Here is a 22,809-nt window from a genome sequence, read left to right as displayed (position 1 = left end):
CCAAGAGACCTGCTCATTTATCTCTTCATGTTCTTGTTCTTGCCAGTTTCTTCTTTCCTTGTGACAGTTTTTTAACTGTCTGCTTTTCCTGATCCCTCTCTCCCATCATTCTCCTTCTCCACACAGCATGTTTGCCAACCATTTTGTTAGAGTAGCACAGCTATCTTTGTTGGGGTGAGTCTGCCTCTCTTCCTTATCAGCCCTTTCATCCACCTTTTCACCTTACCTGTCTCTGCCTAGTAAGCCATGAGCAAGGTGTGGATGGGGGTGCTTTAGTGTACAAAGGATCTGGAATGGCCCTCTTTTGGGGGTGGGTGCATCTTGGCTGATGCAGATCAGGAGAGATCTTACCAGCAGAGGATTAAAATGGATGGTTTAAGCTCCACCAAGTCTATGTGCTATTACTTTATCAGCTGTCTGTGTCCGCTCTCCAGTGCCAGATAAAGGACTATTTGCAAAGCTGTTCTGTGTTTTTGTGGTGTTACCACACAGGAAGCCAGGGTACAGCAGGCGTTTGTGTTGCATTCCACTGGTACCAAAATGTGACTATGCTACATGCAAAGAATTCTTTGCAATACAGGAGCAAGACCATGAGGATCCTCTGTAAGCCATGAATGCATCATCCAGCATTAAAGCAACTTACTGATCTCCATAGCTGTGGGAAGTGGCTCCCAGAACTGTGAGGTTTGCTGTGATCGATTCTCTTTTACCATCATTACTGCTGCTGTGGCCCAAGAAATGGCAAGAGCTGTCAGATGTGGGAGAAGAGAACCTGAGTTCAGCTCTGAGTTCCTCTAGGGCAGGACCCATGCAAGCAACAGAAGTGAAAGGGGAAAAGGAAGGTCTGGAAGAACATGTGGCCAGGCAACAGCTGGAGACAGCTTCAGGCTCTCAGACAACATGGGTCTGATGGGCACCTTTGCAGCTTCAAAAGAGGATACTTCAGACGGGTTTTCTTTGGTGCCTCTCTCTTGCCTTCTTCCTCCCTTCTGAAGAATGGTGTTGACAGAGGCAAAGAAAGCAAGCAACGTGACAGGAAGACTCTAGTTTATGCCAGAGGGTTTTTTTCCCATGGAAGAGTCTATCTGTTCCTTACTTTATTTCCATACTCTCATGTTCTTCACACTTGCCTGAAAGTGGCTGCACCAGCTGCTGGAGATGTGCAGAGAAGCAGCCAAGGAGGAAGATGTGCCAAAGTGTTCTGGTGGATCTCCTTCACAGGACTGAAACAGTGCATTTGAAACTCAGCTGCTGTTTCCTTGGATGCTTCCAGAAAGAGCCTTTCCTCCTAGGTCATAGCAGTGGAAGAGTCATCAACTATACCTCCCTGCAAGAGATTCCCAAAGCAAGAGATTCCCAAGGTGGTAGGTAACTATGATGTTAAGGATGTTCCCTAACATTTTTTTTATTCTAATTGCAGGAGCTTCCCTGTTTTCCCCAGATCTACATTTGGTAAATCCCTTCGTGGTTCTGGACCTAGGCTCCTGCAAAGCAATTCAAGGTGCTAGTCTTGACCGTACAGAACACTCATAAAAAGTGAGGGATCTGCTCCCTCCTGAGTTTAGGGAGGGCTCAAATCTGAGCCTAGACATTACTCCTCACCCACCACTCTGTGTCAGACTAATAGCAAAACTCTGACAACTGTGAGTCTGGGGAATATGTATGTGAACTTTGCTGACCCATCCCTGCCCATGTGCTGTATCCCCACAATGTCCAATCATAGCATCTTGAATAGGATTAAGTCTACAAGGACGAAAGAGTAAGAAGCAGATGAGCTGCTAAGAAGCAGAAAAAAAATCCTCTCTCCATGCCTGTGACCTCAATAAGGAAAATAAATGAGAAAAAAAGCATAACCAGGATGTGCTAAGAAAGCAGAAATGTCACACAAACTTCTCCTGTGGGTTTTCAGAAACAATGGAGGACCTTAACATGAATGAAAGAAGCCAGATTAAAGAGCTTTGTATCTAAAGTCGTTTGTCCCTCGGAGCACACAAGGCACAGACCATGGGCACAGAGCCTTGCTTTGCACTGGCATGTCCAGGTGCTGTAAGCCTGACCTGGAGTGCTCTCTGAAAAGAGTCACAGAATCACAGAATGGTCTGGGTTGGAAGGGACCACCAAAGGTCATCTAGTCCAAGCCCTCTGCAATCACAAGGGACATCCCCAACTAGATCAGGTTGCCCAGAGCCCTGTTGAGCCTCCCTGGGCAACCTGTTCCAGTGTTCCATCACCCTCATGGTGCAGAACTTATTTCTAACATCCAATCTCAATCTGCTCTTCTCTAGTTTGAAGCCATTGCCCCTCTTCCTGTCACTGCAGGCCTTTGCAAACAGTCCCTCTGCAGCCTTCTTGTAGCTCCTTCAGCCCCAGCCCCTTCTGGAAAGTTGCTATTAGTTCTCCCTGGAGCCTTCTCTTCTCCAGGCTGAACAACCCCAGCTCCCTCCGCCTGTAGCAGACATGAATCAAAGCCTGCATTGTCCACTAACTGCAGAAGCTTGCATTTGACACTGCCAGCTGGGGGCCAGTTATTCAGAGCTGTTATGCTGTTTTGCATGGTAGGTTACAGATCTGATTGGACACTGACTAAAATCATTATCGTGTGTCTTCACACCTGGGCTAGAGCCACTGAGTACCTCTGAGCTGAGAGAAGGCACTGATCTCCAGGTTATATATCCAATATCCTGCCAGTAATCCTAAACTGGAAAAAACTATCTTCCTATTCCTTGAACCAGATCGGCATTCTTCCTGGCAGGCAAAGTCAGCTTTTCACAAAAGGCAAAATGTTAGATAGCTCCGCTGGTTTCTATAATGCTTAAGGAATGATGGATGCTGGTGGAAAATCATCAGTGCTCACCTGTTTTTTATCAAGCTCCTTCAGTGGCATCTAAAAGGAGAACAGAATTGGACAGCAGTTCTCATGAACTCCAAGGGCCTCAGCCTTAAGGGGTGTTGCATTCATCATCCAAATAAAGCCTTGTGGATTTCTCAGGAAGATCTAAGAGTCAGAGGGCAAAGATTGACCCACAGGCAAAATGAGAGCTGTACTGGGAGGAGAGATGCTCCTGGGCTACAGCACTGAGGAGTCAAAGAGGGACAGGATGCTGTGACTGTGTGGTGGATGATACCCATGGCTCTTTTGTGCCAGTGCTTTCCAGCATGACAAAGTCACAGGGCAAAGAACAAATGCATGCTCAATGGAAAGAGCACACTCAGGTAAAGAGATGTGAGGAGTCAGAGACAGCTGACCTCCAGAAATAAATGAAAGAAAATCTTGGGGGGGCTTAGGGTGTAACACACTCTCATGCCTCTCAGAGAGCTGGGAAGGAAGGTATTTGAAGGTTTGGTCTCAAATAACTGTCCAAAATCTGTCCATCCACTTTTTACCCTCCCACATGCAACAACGGAATCGGAGGCACAAAGGGCCCCTTCCAGCAAGAACACACATTGCCATTGGACTACTTTGGTAAGTCAGGACTGAGGTAGAATCACAGAATTACAGAAACATTCAGGTTGGAAAAGACCCTCAGGATCACCAAGTCCAACCATTAACCCTACTCTACAAGGGTTACCTCTAAAGCATATCCCCAAGCACCACATCCAAACCACCTTTAAACACATCCAGGCTTGGGGACTCCACCACCTCCCTGGGCAGCACATTCCAATGCCTGACCACTCCTGCTGGGAAAAAAAAATTCCTAATGTCCAAATGTCCAGTCTAAAGGTAAGAGGGCTGGCTTGGAGATGTAGCCAATGGCTTACATGGCTTCCAATCACTGCTGTGATGCCAGGCAGGAACCAACCTGTGCCAGTGACTAATCCAGCAGCACTTGAACTGAGTGCACAGCTGTTTGAAGTCTTCAACTATATTCAGTTACAATTTAATTGGTCTGCAATCATGAAGTCAACATTTGCCAGTTACAGTAACGGTGTTTCAACCCTGACCCAAGCAGCATTCTCCCTACCAGAAAGGGAGGAAATACTATGGTCAAACATGAGAACAGCTTGCCCAGCTTTTCCATAGATGTTTCCACAGGTGTTTTAGACCCCAGCCCTTCTATTCAGTATACATCCAAGATCTTCCAGAAGACTCTGTTCAGATCCTCAACTTCTCTTCTTCCTGGGCAGATTCTTCATCTCCTTTGCAAGTCAGGTCTCAACTTCACTTCTTCCAGATAGGAAGGACCTTCTTTTTCCCACAAAGGCAGGTGGAAAATCCTCCCTTCCCAAAGAGCTATCTGACATACAAATGTCCCTGGATTCCATTCAGCCTCCTTTGTGACATGATCTTTCAGTCCTCAAGTGCTATCCCCATGTCCACTGCCAAAGTGGACCTGCCCCAGGTGCTCTCCTATCACTGGAGCAGAGGTGATTTGCTGCTGATTTCCCATTCAGCACCACAGGCAGGCTAGAGGCAGGCTCCAAAAGGCCTGTGAAAGGCAACTTAGTGAATATGCTGTTCCCCTCAGCTGTGACTCCACCACTGCCCCTCATCACTCTGATGGAAACAAACCTTTCTCATCTCAGCCCTATTACCTCACACAAAGGAAAATGGTATGCAGTCCTGCTACAGGTGGGATGCTGCTGGACACATTTTAAGGCCATTGTTCTGGGATTCTTGTCTCCCCTGTGTGAGACTGGGGGAAATGGGAAATGCAATTACCATGGATATTCAAAACCCTAGAATGAAACCCTGTTGTTGATAACTGGCAGAAGCCAGAAAAGAAAAGAAAAGGAAAAAAAAAAAAGAGCATTTGGGTTTGGCTAAATCTGAGTGCAATCAGCACCTCAGTAAAGGTGCAGGGTTAGCTCCTGCTGCCATCCACAGAGCCTCCCCACTCCCCTCAACTTGATCTTTGTTATTCCCTGTGGAAGCCCAACCCGCATATGGGTTATGGTCATGAAGCCTGAGATGTGCCAGTCCAATAGAGACAATGCTGGTTCATGGCTAGGGTTCACACTGCACTTTGAAATGGGGAAGCCCTAAGAGTTCAGCAACAGGAATCTGCCTGTATGCTGCCATCTCCTCATACTGTACTATGCCTCTGAACTTCCTGGGGACAGATTCAGGGATTGAATCCATCTCCCCATATTCATGGCACCAGTCTTGCTGATTGCTGGTGCAACACATTGCCAGACTCATGGAGCTGTAATGCCCCACAAGGAGGAGAGGAGGGTCTGGCACTACTCATCACAGTCTGTGAAGCACAGCAGAGCAACGCAGACAGGAATGATCACAACCACCTCATCCAATTGGCTTCTCTTGAGTGTTCCCACCCAGGTGAAGTCAAAGCATTTTTAGCTGGACAGGTAGCAGGGAAAGAGTCAGAAATCTTGCAGGACAAACATTAGTGAAGACCACACAAGAACAACGACCACCACAAACTGGAAGCAGAGACAAATTTTTGTTCCAGGCCGTTCCTAACAGACAATCTCCTACTGTTAAGCCCTGTGTTTCCTTCTCCTCCTGCTCCATACTTGAGCTCTACTCTAGGCTCTCTCCTGCAGTCAGGCAGTTACTCTTCTTACTTCTTTGATACCTCTCTCTATCTTCACCTTCCCTGCTGTGTCATCCTCCTGCTGCCCTTGTTCTCTCAGTGTAACAAAGATTCTCTGTCCCACAAAATAAGGCTGGGTTTCTGCTGAAGGCAGGAGCATTCCTGCAGGTCCCACAAGGAAGTGATGTGGGCTGAAGCAGGTTTTCTGGTAGAGAAGGTAGGCAATCACCACTGGAGTCTGCAAGTCCCTTGCAGAGGTGAGAGTCACTTCCCTATATACACTCTTTATTAGTCCCCATTTTCTTTAATCGGCTTAGACTGATGAGCCAAGGCAGAGGCAGGGATCAGCCAGGCTGCTTAATTAAAGGATTGCAGCTCAGCCCTGCAGTTTGGGGGGGTTGTGTAAATGAGCTGCAAGTACATTATTTAATCTGCTGTGCAGAGAGAAGTTGGGACATTAATGAAGCAAACTCTAATTAAAACTAGATGGCTGATGGTTATTAGTGGCATCACTTCTGACAGGATTTATCTCATTTAGGGAAACGTCTGATCATGGAGGGGAAAAGGAAAGAATAAACCCTAACTGGTTTATCACATTCACCACAGCATCACTTCTGAATGGTTGTCCGTTCAGCAGGGCTCAGGGGAGCTGCACAGGGAGCCCCTGTGTCCCAGGCTTTCTCATCAGGAGCCTGATGAGCTTATTTAGGGATATGCCTGGCTCACCCAGGAGCTGATTGCCTATTGAAGCTCTCTGACCCACATATTTCAGTCTTGATTGACTTTTGTTCTGTCCTGGTTCAATGGGAAGCTTGTTTCTGATCTGAGCAGGGTGACAGGCTCTGTAAACGATCTGATGAGCTACCAGCATTGTATTGCAGCACTCCAGAATAGCCATCAGCTATGGACATATGCTCCACGATGCCCCTGTGTTTTTCCCTCTCTACCATTTTTTCCGCCTCGCTGCATTGTCTATGCAACTTCATACCTGAAGGAAACCCATGGATGATTACAGGGCCTAGCAGAGGCTAGATGTTTTCTGGCCAGCATAAAGCTACCAGTGAGTTTAATAGCCCTGCATGTGCTCTGCCTTTCTGCTGGCACAGCATGGGAAGCAGGGATGCTCTTCTCACCTGAGACAGTCACAAACAGAAGGAATGTTAAAGCTGCTTTGTTTCAAACAGCAAAGATCATGTGTGCCTGTTTCTCCCTTTCAAACAGCTATGGTGGCTTCAGCCATTTCTATCTCTACACAGAATGTTGTGGCACACACAGAGAGATTCAGGGCTCTTATCAGGGCCTGGGGGCTTTAGAAATGGAGAGGAAAGGGAAAGCCTTAGGACAAAGGTAAGGAAGGCAGGAGGTGTGCAGAGCTGGGACGAGCTACAAAAAAGGTATGTATCAGTGTGGGAAGCCCCTTAAGTAGAAGTCCACCTACAACATCCTATGGGCATTTATTCCCCACTTCTCACCTTCCTGGCTCAGACTCAGCTTTGGATGCCATTTGCCAAAGCTGTGTGTTGGGTTTGGCTGAGGTGGAGTTAATTCTCCCCACAGCATCTTTGTCTTGGTAGCTGGAAGGGTGTTTACGACACAGTGGTGTTTTGGCTGCTGCTGAGCAGTGCTCACACAGCACCAAGGCTGCATGCCCCCAGCAGTAGGCTGGGGATCTTGGGAGGGGACCCAGGCTGACCAAAGGGCTATTCCATACCATACCATATGATGTCAGCCCAGAGAGAAAAGTGAAGGGAAAAAAGAGAGCAGGGGGGTGAAATGCATCTGGCTACCAGCCAGGACCAAACCATCACAAGCTGTTAAATTACTCTTCAATTTCCCACCCAAAGCCCTGGTCAGAAATTTGGTAGTACGCAGGACAAGAACAGCAGACAAACTTAGGCTTGAGAGATGGGTCACTAGGACATAAGGAAGGCCTGACAAATATCATGACAAGAATGACTATAGAGCATAAGACACTGCAGAAGTGACAGCCTTATAGAATAAGAAAATGCTAGAAACTAAGCAAACTTATCAGCAGTAAGATGGAGGCTGGGGCAGGAATGGGCCAGGTCAAGGGTCAGGGTATGATTATCGAATACTATGGCAAAACAGAGCCTTGGTTCAGACAAAGCAGAGCACATAAAGCTCTCCCTCTCCAGAAATGCAGGGGAGAGGTGGCTGCTCCTACCACAGAAACCTCTGCTGTCTCCTTCCTTGCCAGCATCTCCTCACCTGCCACTGAAGTACAGCTGTGGACTGCACCATGCCTGCAGCCACAGGGCTGTCAGGCAAACTTTACCAATGCTTGGAAGCCCTCACCACAGCTATCCTGAAGGTTAATATTTCCATCCTCATACAGCAGCAGGAGGAAGGGTTCTGCTTCTTTACCCTGTCTTCAAGCGTGGCTGCACCCTGCTTTAGAACACTCCTATGGACACACACTGCCCTCTTCACAGCTGTCCAGGACTCACACTTTGACTTGGAAGGAACCCAGAAACCACAGTCAGCTGCAGTAAGCAGGGCAAGCCAAAATACAGCTTTAAAAATGCTGTGGCCTCACTACTGCAGCTCAGCTGCCCAGCTCTGCCCGGAGCCCTTCTTACACAGATGCCAAGGGTCAGATGTAAGAGTCTAGAAGGTGATGAGGGCAATTTTAAAAGACAAACCTCTTTGCTGTTGACAGAAGGATGATGAGGAATGAGGAAGAGGAGTAGATCTGTGAGGTGAAGGAACTGTAAGAAGTTGTGAGAGGAGAAGGAGATGGCAAGAACAGAGGGACAAGGCCGAGCATGGGAGGTGTGTGCAGTATGTGCATCTCAAGTGTTTTTGAAGTTGCTTGGACCCTGTGGCACTGATGTCACTCACCAATGAGGGAGCACTATGACAGCTGCTGCTGTGCCCACACCTGGCTGCACTGAACACAAGTTGGTAACAGTTAAGAGTACCTGTCTGTAACTGTCCTTCACTGGCAAGCTCAGACCATTGCAACGTGTATAAAACTGCACCTCCCAGCCTGTCTCCAGGTGTGAGACAGAGCCCTGAGATGGTTTGGTGATTTTTGCTGTAGCTTAAAGACTACAGCAAAAGGCTATGGGTCTATAGTGCTGTGTCCTCAGGCATTTTATAATGGGAAATAAGCAATTAGAAGGAGAGGAGCAAAGCGTGTTGGTTTCAAAGTGAAGCAGATGGGTAAGTAAAGGTACAAACATGAATGTCTGTTGATACCTTTGGAGGTGCATGCATGTGTGAGCGAAGGTCAGAGAGGGATTGTGAGCAATCACACAACAGCAGGAACAATAATCTCTGAGAGGGGAAAGAGAAGGACAGCAGTGCTGGTGAAATGGGGCATAAGAGAGCATAGAGGAGCATGGGTGTGTATAATACTTGAGTTTTGTCTGGGGCTGGAAGATTAGTGATGGATGGTAAGGAAATGGGATGGAAAAGAAAAGGTCTTGCTGGCAGCAATTTCCCACCTTGATGAGGAGTCTGGAGATGGAGGCTTCTGCTCTGCATCAGCTGCTGGGCAACAGAACTGGTGTAAAACAGTTGCATTCCTGTAAGAAAAAAGAACACAATAGCAGGTGAGTGTTCAGCTCACTCAGCAGAAAACTCAAGGGAGCATTCCCTACTCAGGGCTGTTCCAAGGGGACAGTGATTCCCAGTAGTGCTTAAAGATAAATTTATTACATGAATGTTTTGCACTCCCAGGTGGTGGGGAGCAGGAGAGGAGGGGGCGGCAATACCATTCTCTGCCTTATCTCTCCTGCTCTGACGTCAAGCTGTAGAGAACAGGGCAAAAGCATCCAAATAAAAAGTTTTCTTTTCATCAGTGTTTGTCTCCTGATCCTACACATCTCATGAACATCATTTTTGCCTGTCTCTAACTTTTATTTCTGTTGGGACAGAAACATCTCTTGAGATGTGTTTCCTTAGCTATGTTTCCTACACAGCACAGGGCAAAGAAGTTGTCTTTGTGTTGAGTGGCCAAGTCAGCTCTGTAGGCATTTCTCCTGGAACCTCTCTAGAGCACAGAAATGGCTTCAGCACAGCAGCACTGGACATCAGACATAGAAGCAGAATACTGACAGGACAAGCACCAGCAGGGGGCTGAGATCATGACAAGAGATCACAGCAAAGAAATCAAAACCGTAACAACTAACTGTCTACCTTTAAGGAGCGAGACAGAGCTCTTCAACCCCTCTCAAGGAGTTAAAGAAAAGCACTCCACACAAGATTGTATAGAATGGAAAGTTTAAATGGAAATGCTATCCATAACTACATACTACAGTGCAAAGCAGATAAAATACACAAAGCTTCATAGTTCACCATGGCCACGATTCTCCAAAATACCTCCTTAGGCCAAAGCTTCATACAATCTCCCTCCAAACCAGGCCAAAAATCCAGGCCTCAAATGCCCTCCCCCATGCCACTCTACCACCCCACCCCCCACACCAAACCTGAGTGACGCAGCTCAGCATTTAGCTTGCCAGCTCCAGGCCCCAGCCAGGCTGCGCCAGGGCCCAGCCAGGCCACTCCAGGGCCACTCTGGGCTGCTCCAGGCCACTCCAGGGCCCAGCCAGGCTGCTCTGGGCTGCTCCAGGCCACTCCAGGGCCCAGCCAGGCCTCTCTGGGCTGCTCCAGGCCACTCTGGGCCCCAGCCAAGCTGCTCCAGGCCACTCCAGGGCCCAGCCAGGCTGCTCCATCCACTCTTGGCCCAGCCAGGCTGCTCCAGGCTGCTCTGGGCTCCAGCCAGGCCACTCCGGGCTGCTCCAGGGCCCAGCAGGGCTGCTCTGGGGCCTGCTCCCATGCATAGCAAAGATAAGGGAGCAGGCCAGGAAGAGAGAGAGTGAGGGAGAAGAAGGGGAAGGGACAGCTTGTGCTGTTCCCTTATAAAAAGGGAGATGCTGGCATTCTGGGAATGGGATAACATAACTTCCAGTGTCCACCCACTGGGCTGGACTGTTCAGCTCCTCGTACCCTCTGGTACTCTGGAAGAATCATCTCTCTGGTTAGGACATAGACCTCAGCCCATGACACTAAAAACAAAAGGCTGAAAATGTGTTTATTAGAAAAGAAAGGCAAAAGAATTCATCCAAAGCAAGAAACCCTAGATCGAGCTTTCACAAGTGCTCACCAATCTTGATTGACTTGAAACACTTGTAAGGAGTCTGTGTTCAGGGTTGTTGGGCAGGGTTGTTCACAGGAACGAAGGAAGAGCTGCTCAGCACCTCTAACAATGACATCCTTTTAAGATACCTCCCAAGAACCCCTTGAGGTGACATAGGCAGCACAAATCAACATCCAGTTTTGAACACACTGACCTTCATCAGTGAAAAGGAGTCACTAAAAAGAAAACTCAGTGTCTACAAGGAAAAGTACTGGGGGAATGGAAAGGAAATAAAAAGAGGAGAAGAGCAGGTGAGATAAATCAGGCTGCATCCTCACATGGCACAAAATCACCCTGTCCCCAGGTCAGTGGAACAGCACTTGGAGCTCTGCTCTGAATGCTGCTGCAATGACCCAGAACTCGAATGGCATCGTTTCCTTTCAAAAAATACTTTTGCAGTTTCTAACCCAGACCTAAGCAGTAAAGCTAACTCTCCTGGCTTGTCATGGGGTGTCAGATTCTTCCAAAGGCCCTGCCCTGCTTTCCATCACCCTGAAATGTGAAGCTTATCACCACAAACACTGACAGACTTGGTCACAAAGAGAGCTACGTTACAATGATGAGACTATTCCCAGCCACCTTCTTCCAGCCTCACAGCCAACAGCATAACAAACTGCTTAGCTCTTCTGTTTTCTTGCCTCCCAAGGCATTCTCCAAAGGAATGTTTCCTTAGAAACAACAGGACTGGCAGAAGCAGCACAGCAGGAGGAAGACAAAAGTGGTAGCTTGACTTCACTGAGCTCTGCAGATGCCCTTGGTTCCTGTCCCTGGTACGCTGGAGAAGACAGGACATGTTTGTGTGACATACCAAATTTAGCTCCTACTCTTGCATTTCTCCACCTACCCAGCTCCCATCCCTGCTCTCCTGCCAGCCTGGTTGTTGCTGGTCCAGTAAGTAGCTGACTGCTGTGTCCAGACATTATTTGTGTTGTGGTTTTTTACTGAGTCAAGTGTTGGAGTCACATTCAAGTCTCTGTTCAAGCAGGCTCACAAAAATACTCCAGCTCCTACATCTTGTCACTCTGCTTCCTGCTAGGATCCTTCAGGAGTTTTCTGATAGAAGGCTGGGGTTTATTACAGCACTGATTCATCAGATGTAAGCATCTTGGGTTTGACAAAGATTCTTCTTTAGTGCAGTCAAGCCATACAAGCAGCCACTCAGAGAGAGGCCATCAGGTTTTTTCCCAGCACCCTGTCCTGCCCAGCTCCCAAGGCAGCAATGCTGGGAGCTGCTAGCCCAAGAGGTGTGCAGCACCTGCACCAAAGCAGCTGGCTCTGCAGAGAAGCCCTTGAGTCACAGATATGGTCAGCTGCAGCATGGAAAGGCAGGAGGCTCTCAGCTGACTCAGCAACAGCCAGCACTCATTCTGAGGAGCATGGCTGATTTCAGAAGTGTTAAGATATTGGAATTTTCTACTGAATTTCAGCTCTACAGGAACCATTAGGGAAGAGGGCCTCCTTCCAGATAAAGGTAACAACATATTTTGAAATAATAGAATCACAGTCATTTAGGTTGGAAAAGACCGTTAAGATCATCAAGTCCAACCATAAACCTACCATTGCCAAGTTCACCAATAACCATGCCCTTAAGTGCCACATTTACCATCTTTTAAACACCTTCAGGGACAGTGACTCAACCACTTCCCTGGGCAGCCTGTCCCAGTGTATGTTAATCCTTCCAGGGAAGAGTTCTTTTCCTCATATCCATTCTAAACCTCCCCTAGCACAACTTGAGGCCATTTCCTCTTGTCCTGTCACTTGTTACTTGGGAAAACAGACCAACAGCAATCCCACTACAACCTCCTTTCAGATTGTGTAGAAAGCAATATTTTATTGCTTTCTATAGCGTCTCCCCTGAGCATCCTTTTCAACAAACAACCCCAGTTCCTTCAGCTGCTCCCCTCAGACTTCTTGTCTAGACCTTTCACTACCTTCCAAATGGAATCTTCCCCAAACATGGATGCCCTAGATTTCAGCCCTTTCTAATCTCAACATTTCTCTAAATGAACTACACCATTCACTGCTTTAATTCAAACAGGAGATGCATCACCCCAACTCCTTTCTACGTAGGAAGAAAGCCAATAACAGGGAGGGAAAACATAAGGAAAAGAGGAAGGAACAAGGACAGACAAAAGCCTGAGAAATAGAAGCCTGTATATAGATGGAATGCCTTGCTAGCTAACTATAAGAACAGAAACACAGGAAAAAAAGTCAAAGGGAAACAGGCAAAGGAAGAATTGTGAGAAGTTACAGGGCTCTGGGTGCAGTCTCCTGTGGGTGTTTTAAGAAGAAACATCTCACAGATACTCAAGAGAATTAGTGTGCTCTGAGCACTGCAGCTGCAGACCCTGCTTCTTCTGATTTCTCGTCTAAAACTAACTTTGGGTGTTTTCTGCCCAAACCAGAGTCCTGTTGAACCTCTGAGATCCCAAGATCTCTGGACTAGTTGTGCACTTTACCAAGACCAGACACTGATCTGTAAAGGTTTAGCACAAGGACTAAGCTGCCTGCTACCCCAACACAAACATGAGGGGAAGAGTGACACAACTCAGGGCTGAGATACAGAGGTAAGAGTTAAATGTAACAGAAGATATCAGAAGCACAATGCACAATGACCTTAGCTAATAACCTAATTCATCTAATAATGCAATGCCTGATTACCTTAGCTCAGCCTTTTGCAGAAGCAGCACAGTGAAATGCAGGGAAAAAACAAACAGCATAAAACAGAAATCCAAACCCAGAGCTACCCCACACCTATACATCCTTGTGGAAAAGAGCCAGCACCCAAGAACCTGGAACCCAGAAGCAGCAACTGGAACCAGAAGCCTTCCAGATTGCAACAGCAATCTGAATTTCAAGCCCCACTACACTTTGCTCCAGCCAGCACGTTCATTTTTGAAGCTGGCATGACTGCAGCATGGTTGGATAACAGTTTTTATAGAGATGCAGGACTTATGGGAATGAAATAACAAAATTACACTTTCAAGTGCACCTCTAGACTCTCTAGTCCCTTCTGGAGGTCCTCAGCTCTGGGGTTCTTAAAGGCATCCAGCCTTAAACCCACAACAGTTGCCAATCTAATTTATTTTTTCCTTTTTAAATACTTAAAGCAGGTGATAGTGGTCTACCAATTAAAAGGGTAGTCCAGGGCTTGCTTTTTTGCCGTCCTCTACTTTGCCTTTCTCAGACTTGCAAGCCATTGCAGAAACTGCACCTAAACAAACACTCTCATGGGCAGATCAGGCAGGTGATTGTGAAGACAAATGATGTCTCTCAGCTGTCAAGAAACTGTTGAACCATTCCATTTCAAATTTACTGCTTTGAGAACAAACAAATTATTATTTCCTGGGCTGCACCCTGATGAAAGCTTGGAAAGGAAAAGACAGAAAGAAGAAAAGGTGTTCTGGGTGGGTGAAGAGGAAGCATCTAGCAGAGGGGAAGAAGCATGCTGAAGGGCTTGTTGAGATCAGTGTTGCCAGCAGTGTGTGAGTTGTGTGGAGGGGCAGCAAAGGACAAGGACAAATGTAGATGCAAAAGGAGGACTGGAAACAGACTGAGTCTGTCGGTGCCTTGCTCCGTCTAGCTGGGACGTGTGCTCTGGAGGCAAGGAATGCCAGTCCAAACCTGTCTTCAGTGCAAAGAGAGCTGTGCTTGGCTCAGTAGTAACCTGTGCTGGCAATGGAAACGTTGGCCTCATCTCCTAGGAGAGAAAACAACTGACCGAATTTTATGCAGTTGTCTTTAACGTTGCCCCTGACAAGAGGGATCCTCCAGCCAGCTGGCTGCAGCCTCAGTGTGGCTCTCTGTGATCACCTGTGCCAATCCTTCTGGCTAGCAAAAGCTGTTTAGTCAGTTCAGGAGTTAGCTCTACCTTTCTGGTTTCTTCGAAAGCTGGACTGTGCTGCAGAGGGTCCCCCAGACTCATGCTGCACTGGCTTTTACAGCTATGGATCCCAAAGGATAAGCCTCTTTTCTCTTAAAAGCTGCTGTTGTAGAGCATACAAGAGTTGAGCTCCAAAACCTGGAAGTCTCTGTAGCAACCCAGATTGCATCTCACAGGGTCAAATGAGTGGAAACCTCCCCAAAATTGCTCTGATGCTGTATCTTCCCTTTGGACAAGTGCCTGGGGCTTTATGCTCTTACAATGTTGTGCCCACTAGTTTAGCACTGATGCTAGCTGTCCAGAAACAGAGATGCCTGTCTGCTGGAGCTGCATTATGGCAAGTAAGTCTTTCTTTTTCTTCTCCTGCCCCTCAGAAAAGCAACCCCCCAACCCAGACAGCATATGGAAGACAGTGGTGCTCCCTGCTCTCCAGCAGTCAGCTTTAATTAAACAAACATCCAGTGTGGCCTCTTCCCACAGATAAAGAGCAGCTCAGTGTTTTTCTGCATGAATGATTTTAGACTGCAAGAAATGCCCAAACAAGACAGAATGAAAACTGTTCTCACCACAAGTACACAGAAGATGTTCCTCTCTAACGTGCTGCATCACCCCTGCACCCCACTGTGCTTGCTGCCCTGGTCAGCTATGTAGAATAGCTGGCATGGTCCCTACTGCAAGAGCAATGAAGATCACTGTACTGGGTTTGCACCACACAGACTATGGAATTTACCTCAAGAAGTAAATTGCCACACTACACAGAATATGGAAGTATAATGAAATTATTATTTATCAAAACAGACTAAATACAAAAGGTAATAAACATGAACCAAAAAAAAAATAGATTTACACAAATAAAACTAGACAATAGTGCAGCTAAACCTTGTACACACTCCCTTGTACACAAAGGATCCCACACACCCCCCTGGACAAAGCCCCAAGGGCTGTGTCCCAGCTAAGTTATCTTCCTCTCGTCCCAGCCACTTTTGTTACCCACAGCCTAAACAATCAGCAGAGAGAGATGAAACAAAGGCCAGAAAAGCAGAAAAAGAGGGAAAAACAGAAGAGCAAGAACAAGCTGTGTTCCCAAACTATATAGAAACTTGCAGAACCAATGAAATGGATCAAATTTATCTTTTTTATATTCTTTTCAGCCCCTTGAAGATTTTGTCCATCCCACTGGACTGGAATTCTCTGAGAGAAAAAAAACTTATTTACTCTTAGGAAACTAATCCCTTAATCAGTAGCCATCCCCAAGTTCTCCAGCTGTGCTGCAGCCTGGTACTTTGGCCCCGCATATTGAGTAGCCTTGCCCCTGGCCAAAGCACACATCAGTTCCTAGAAACCTGGCAATGCTGAAAGGCAAACAGTGGTGTCTCAAGCAATGTTCTGTCAGTAAATAACCAGCCCAACTCATACAGCCTTTCTGGTTTCTCCTTAAAACTCCATCTTTTAAACAAATGTTAAAGTCATTGTTTGCAATGCTTGGGATCTCAGCTCTCCCAGAGCATTTTGCTGCTTGTCTCTATCTTGCATTTTTTCAGACAGCTGCCAAGAGAACAGATGGAGTCACAGAAAACCATGGCCTAGAAGGGGAAGATTAAAGGCAGAAAGAGTCAAAGGAGAAATGAATTAATCTGAGATGAAGTTTTACTGGCTCTTGTCTTTCCTAAAATGAGGACTGGAGAACCACAAACAAGACCTATTTAGCAATGTCAAGTTTATGGAAGTCTGTTAGCACAGTCTTCTAACTCCTCCAAAATGCTCCATGCTACCTCTACCTACCAAAAGAGCTGTGTCACAACCCAGATAAGGTTAGCTTCAGGCCTGACTCCTTCTATCACCTCCTTCCTGTGCAAGACCCAGTGACTCCACTCAGCTGAGAGCTGAAGTGAAATCTGAAAAAGGCAGCATCCAGCTGTTTCTGCCCTGCTTCTTCACTCTTCACTCCAAAACACTTTCACAAAGGCCTCCCAGCTGTCTTAATGAAGAGGAGTGCATCTTCACTGGAGGTCATTAGATGTGGTGGTTCGGAGGGAGTTGAGTATGGGCAGAATTTGTGTTATAGGGAAACCATGCCTTAAGAAGAAGAATTCAAGGTAATTTCTGGAATTTAAGTTCTTTAATTCCTTGTAAGTCTGCTGGTCCTTTCATTGTTATGCAGTACTGCTAATGGCAAGAATTTGACAAGATTTAGAGAGGAAATGGACATTTTAGAGGCATGACAATATTTAATGCACAGGACTCAAACTTTTCAGCATTAGAAGGCTTTTATGGGTGTCCCATGGCTATTTACTGTAACTCTTGTTCTTCCCTCTTGCACAACTGATGTTGACTATCTCTGCAGATGCACAAAGCAAATCCACACATGTGGACTGAGAAATCCTGGGTTAAAGGGCAAGGGATTCATCCAAGACCCTGAAGTGTAGGAGTGCAACAAGACCAAAACTGTTATTTTATTTTGCATTCCCAGTAACTACAATAATCCCACTCTCAGCCTCCCTTGGATGCATCTTAGCAATGGACTGATTTGATAATCCTCTCTGAACTCTCAGACCTCTGTAGTCACTCAAAAAATGTCCCATGATTAATCCTCAAAGAGGAGAATGAGACTGAGTAATCTGAGGTCAGATTTCCATGGTGGGCTGGTCAGGGTGAAACTACAACAAATGAAGCAGAAGGAAGTGTTGAGCAAAAGATGACCAGAAGCTGATTTGGAATTTCTGTGTGTTGACCCTGCAAGCTCTTACTGACACTTTTAGGCTGCTTTGGTTTGATTTCCCCTTCTCTAACTTCTTAACATCTGCCTTTTCTTATACTCTACATTTGGTGTTTTATGGCTATAGATGTGCTCTGCTCTCCAAGTCATTACTGCCTTCACTCCCTCATCAGAAACAGCCTCTCAAGTGGCACTGAGTATCCACAGTGCTAGATCAGTGCCATGTTTGTAAGAGGCTGGCTGTCATTGGAGTCTATGCAGAACCACTTTATACCTGTTGCACAAACCTGGCATTGCCTGTCTGGGCTGTTGCCTACAGGGATTGGTGTCCATAATGTATCTCTGTGCAGAGTGTCATTACATCTCCACATCTGGGATTTTCTTAATTCATTGCAGACCAAGGCCTGACTAGCTCTGCCTATAAGATTAGCTATCCAATTAATTGTATGGAAAAAAATGAAGATCTGTCTAGATGATGTCTAGATGCCAGCACGTAATTATTGCCTGCCCAAACAAAGTGTTGAAGACACCCTCTGGCAGTGTCGGTGCAATGGATGAATGTATAACACTCACACATGTGCCTAGCTCTCCCTGCATGCAGGGTAGCTCTTGAGAAACTGTCATTCCACAGTTCTTTCTGCAGCATTCTCAAAGATGTTCTCCATTCTCTCCTCTGCCCCTCAAAGCCATGATGGGAACGGTGAACAGGAGGATCTATTCTCCCTGCCTGCTGTCCAAAAAAAACAAAAATCAAGTATGTTTTGTAGTCTGGACCTTGGCTCGTCTTGAACACCTCATGAGTGCTGGGGAAAGTGTCCTCTTCCATGACGTTTCTCTAGAAATTTGATGATCAAAAGATTGCAGATCACAAGAGGAGTTCCTCAGGGCTCAGCATTGGGACCACTTCTGTTTAACATCTTGATTGATGACCTTGATGAGGACACAGAGTGTGCCAGCAGAGAGTTCACAGATGACACCACGTTAGGTGGAAGTGTTGATCTGCACCAGGGTAGGGAGGCTCTACAGAGGGACTTGGATAGATTGGATCCATGGCCAACGTTACCAGGAGGAGCTTCCACAAGGCCAAGTGCCAGGTCCTGCACTTGGGGCACAACAACCCCAAGCAATGCTACAGGCTTGGGGCAGTGTGGCTGGAAAGCTGCTGGCAGAAAGGGACCTGGGGGTGCTAATGGACAAGCAGCTGAATAGGAGTCAGCAGTGTGCCCAGGTGGCCAAGAAAGCCAAAGGCATCCTGGCTGGGATCAGAAATGCTGTGTCCAGCAGGAGCAGGGAGGGGATTGTCCCCTGGGACTCAGCTCTGGGGAGGCCACACCTCGAGTGCTGTGTCCAGTTTTGGGCACCTCAATCCAAGAGAGATGTGGAGGTGCTGGAGCCAGGGCAGAGGAGGACAAGGAAGCTGGGAAGGGCCTGGAGAATAAATCTGATGGAGAGTGACTGAAGGAGCTGGGGATGGTTAGTGAGACAAAGAAGAGGCTGAGGGGAGACCTCCTGGCTCTCTACAGCTACCTGCAAGGAGGTTGTGGAGAGGTTGGTGCTGGTCTCTTCTCACAGGTCATTAGTGATAGAACAAGAAGGAACAGCCTCAAGCTGCAGCAGGGCAGGGTTAGACTGGACAGTAGGAAGATTTTTTTCCCAGCAAGAGTGGTCAAGCATTGGAATGAGCTGCCCGGGGAGGTGGTAGAGTCCCCAAGCCTGGATCTGTTTAAAGGTGATTTGGATGTGGTGCTTGGGGCTATGGTTTAGGGGTGAGCCTTGTAGAGTAGGGTTCTGGGTTGGCCTTGGTGATCCTGAGGGTCTTTTCCAACTTGATTATTTCTGTGATTCTATAATCAGCACCCATGCTCTAAAACTCACCTAATCATCATGTTGTGTCTTGCTACAAATTCTTTTACTGTCATCCATGTTTTGCATAGCGTTGCTATAAATTTGGATTTCTAGTGCTGCGGGATGGAATGAAGCTAAGATTCCCAGAGTAATCCTAGATTTTCCCCAGAATATGTTGATTTTTGAGAACTTGTGCCTTAAAAAAACATCCCGTTAGTAGTATGCAACACCACGTGCACACACTGCTGTTTGGAAACTGGAAACTCAATGTGACGTGATGACGCAAAGGGCTGGCTTTGAGCTATTGTGTGTTCTTCAGTACAGCACAGCTTGGAAGGACAAGCACAAGGCATTGTGCTGAGGAAATGGAATTTCCTGTGTTGGAGGAAGAGGATCTGAGCCAATGCTGTGATGTGATCTTTTTTCGGTTTACTAGTTAGCTGACTATAAAAGATATGTCAGAGATGCCATTCATTTATCACCATCTGCTTCTAGAGATGGAGGTATTAATGCTGTATTTTCTTCAACAGTTGGTTTCTCAGCTTATTTTACTCCATTTATGTGGCAGGTATTTCTCCTGTACGTTCTCACTCTCACCTTGAAGAAATTCATAGTGAAAAGTGTAGGCACTGGCAGATGAGTGCAAGAATTTTGGAAAGAATCTAGAGTATTCTGCACCAACTCAGAGCGAAGAACATGACCAGTGGATAAAGGTGGGGATGGGTGTTACTAACGAGGGTCTGAGCATGAGTTGGCATTAGTGGGCTTCAAGTCAGAGTCAGCAATGCATCTGTGGGATGGGGAAAATGAGCAGTGGCCTCTCATGTTCTGACTCAGTGGGGTCTGGTCTTACACAGACACAGACACTCTCTTTTGTCTCGACCTAAGCTCCAGACATCACCATCCAGAGGGAAGAAGATTGGAAAGATGTCACCTGCAGATTCACTGTATTCAGTGCAAATTGCAGCTGTCAAGTCCATTTTCTTACCCAGAAACACTTGGGTAAATCTAATCTGTTTGTTAAGCCTACCAGGAAGGGTTGGACAGGCTGCCAGACCTCCCCTGTGTGCTAGAAATGGGCCCCAGGAGCACACCCCAGGAATCAACCCCAAGGGCAGAGTCCATATTGGCTTCTCGGTCCAGTCTGCCACACCGTCTTGTGACAATCAGAAGCTAAGTCTGGGGCCAGCTTCTGAAGCCACTTTCAGCACTTCTCATGCTAGGTGGTGCATCACTCTTTGTGCACTTTTGTAGCTCTTGTTGCATCAGCTACAGTGGGGTAAAATAATTTACTTATGGTGTCCTCAGGATGATGCATTCACTCTCAGTTATCTGTGCACAAACTTCACCACAACCAGTCAGTCTAGGTGACAGGAATTGTCCCCAGGAGAAAACCTGAACAGTTGTTCAAAGAAACGATTCAAAGAAAGTCTGATTCTTAGAGCAGTAAACACATGCAGTGTCTCAAGGAAAGGCAGCAGCTTGAAGAGGTTTGGAAATAGTATTCAACTTGGATGGAACAAAACACAGCAGGGGGGTTGGAACTGGATGATCTTTGAAGTCCCTTCCAACACAGACAACTCTGTGATTCCAATTTGGACATGTGGATGGCTTGGGAAAAGCCAGCCCTGCAGAAAATCTCTGCAGCATGGTACTTGTAACCTCTGCTATGGCCATGCTGGTGTCTCAGGGAATTCTTAGCTGAGGAACTTCTCTTTGGGTTTTTGGGGGATGTTTCTTACACTCTCCTACTTGCCCAGCAGAAGTGATTCACTCAGAAGCATCTCTTCTTACTATTAATTTCTTTCCTAAGGCACAGCACAAACAGGGATGAGGGAAATGATTGTACTTGCTAAGCAATTCCCAAGAAGAGTTTGTCATCAGCTGCTGGAGGGACTGGGGGGCTGCCTCTCCTGAAGTGCCTTTGAATCACAAGTCAGTGGGGAGTCCATTCGCTCCATTTAAATTGGATTTCTCTCTTCCAGAGGAACATAAGCCACACAGAACATGGCTATCTGCTGACTGAGTTGGTGCTCTGTAAGCGTAGAGAGGAAGAAGGCAAAGTGACCACGATGGGAGAAGACATTGCATGTTGGGCTGCAACACTGCACTGTGCACCACCAGTCTTGTTTAGATCCACAGTCAATGCTGGAAACATTTGATGACTTCTTGTGACAGACAAGTCACAACATCATTTGCTCTGACTTGCTAGCAGAAGGAATGGTGGTGTCCAGGAAAAAGAGCTACTGCCTGAAAGAGCAATCTGGCCCTGTAAGAGTATGGCACAGCTGGCACAGCTAATCGTGTGGAGGGCATCCTCTTGTGCCACAGGCAGCACACATTGGGAGCCAGCAGAGGTTCACTGTGTTGTAGCCAGAACTATACCTCAGCCATCACAAGTGGCTATGTAAATGCAAAGCATGTGTGAGGGGGAGTTTGTGTAAGTCCCTGAAATTGCTTCAATTAACTAATTACCACAAGCAGCAGCAGTATCAATTGATTCCTTAATGGGAAGATGGCACAAAACTACAGCAGCATCCCTCCCTTCCAGCTACCTTCCACAGCATCACTTCTCCCAGAGGCTGTCTGTACAATGGAGTAATTGCATGTCTGCAAATGCAGGCTGAGAGCGACCTGCTGCAGCTTGGAAACATCTTCTCATACCTCTTCTGTTTAGTACTACACAAAAACCACTTCTTCTCTGTTCAAATAATAGAATTATAACCACGTCAAATGGAAATAGCTGGCAAAAGCTCACTTTTAATTACACTGATGAGCATTCTCCAAATCCCCTCAAGTTCTTAATAGAATAATTATTGTTCGTCAGCCTAAAAGCAACAAGTATGTGATCCTCTTAAAGAGATCCAACACAAGCACACTGCCTCAATGTTCCGCTGGCAAACACGTTTTTCTCCTCTCCTACTTTGGGCTAATATGTATGAACACCATGAAAAAGCTAAGGCTTGTGTTAGTGGAATTGACAAACCTTCTGGGAATGACTGGGACTGGGACTATAAACAGAATTTAGGTCTCTTTCTCAGGAAGAATAAATTATTTTTACTTTTTGAGTAAGTGTCAGAATTGGACTCAGTAGAAGGATTTTTGATATGACTATTAGATCTGTTTTAAAACAGGCTTAGGCTTCTTAACTGGCTTCTCACTCACGTGGATCAGGTTTAACCCCTCAGTACAGGAAGAAAGCCCTGGAATTTTCCAGAGGCTAAAATCAAACCGCCCCTCAGCGATGGAGAATGACACAAAGCTTTCTGAAGCAGTGCTGCTCAATAATTCAGAATCCCATGAGCATGCAAATGAGCTGTGTCCATGGGAATGGCTCACCACTGAGCTCTTGATGCATCTCAGCAACATTGTCTTTTGCAGACCTGCCCCTGCATGGAAATGCATGGCCGGATTCGCTGCTCCTACCAGTGCAGCTCTGGGCCCCGCAGGCAGCTCTTTAGTCAGTGCTGGGTACCAGAGCAGCATGGCGCTGAACTGCAACAGCTACTGGAGACAAGCTCAAGAGCTTGCTGCTACCATATCATGCTGCTGCACTAAATTTAACCAGTGGGGTTATTCTGCATACTCACTGAAGTCTTCACAAGATTGCTCTGTGGGGTTAGTCCTACTGCCTGGTCCCGAGCTACTTAGGCTCTGCTATATGCTGAGGCTTGACACAAAACAGAGTAACATGAGAAGTGCACTG

General features: G+C 46.7%; 1 protein-coding gene across 1 annotated transcript in view; it reads right to left on the bottom strand.

Moving 5' to 3' along the window:
- IQSEC3 (IQ motif and Sec7 domain ArfGEF 3) overlaps positions 1-22,809 on the bottom strand; it is a 104,141-nt gene that overhangs the window by 48,136 nt on the left and 33,196 nt on the right. The window contains exon 2 of the mRNA XM_054386675.1: positions 8,966-9,046. Within this exon, the coding sequence (XP_054242650.1) occupies positions 8,966-9,046 (81 nt within the window). The remainder of the gene's footprint in view (positions 1-8,965; positions 9,047-22,809) is intronic.

Source organism: Indicator indicator, chromosome 14 (genome assembly GCF_027791375.1).
Source record: "Indicator indicator isolate 239-I01 chromosome 14, UM_Iind_1.1, whole genome shotgun sequence".
In the NCBI taxonomy this organism is placed as follows: domain Eukaryota; kingdom Metazoa; phylum Chordata; class Aves; order Piciformes; family Indicatoridae; genus Indicator; species Indicator indicator.
The sequence above is the reverse complement of the archived record's forward strand: the minus strand, read 5'-3'. Positions and strand labels throughout refer to the sequence as shown.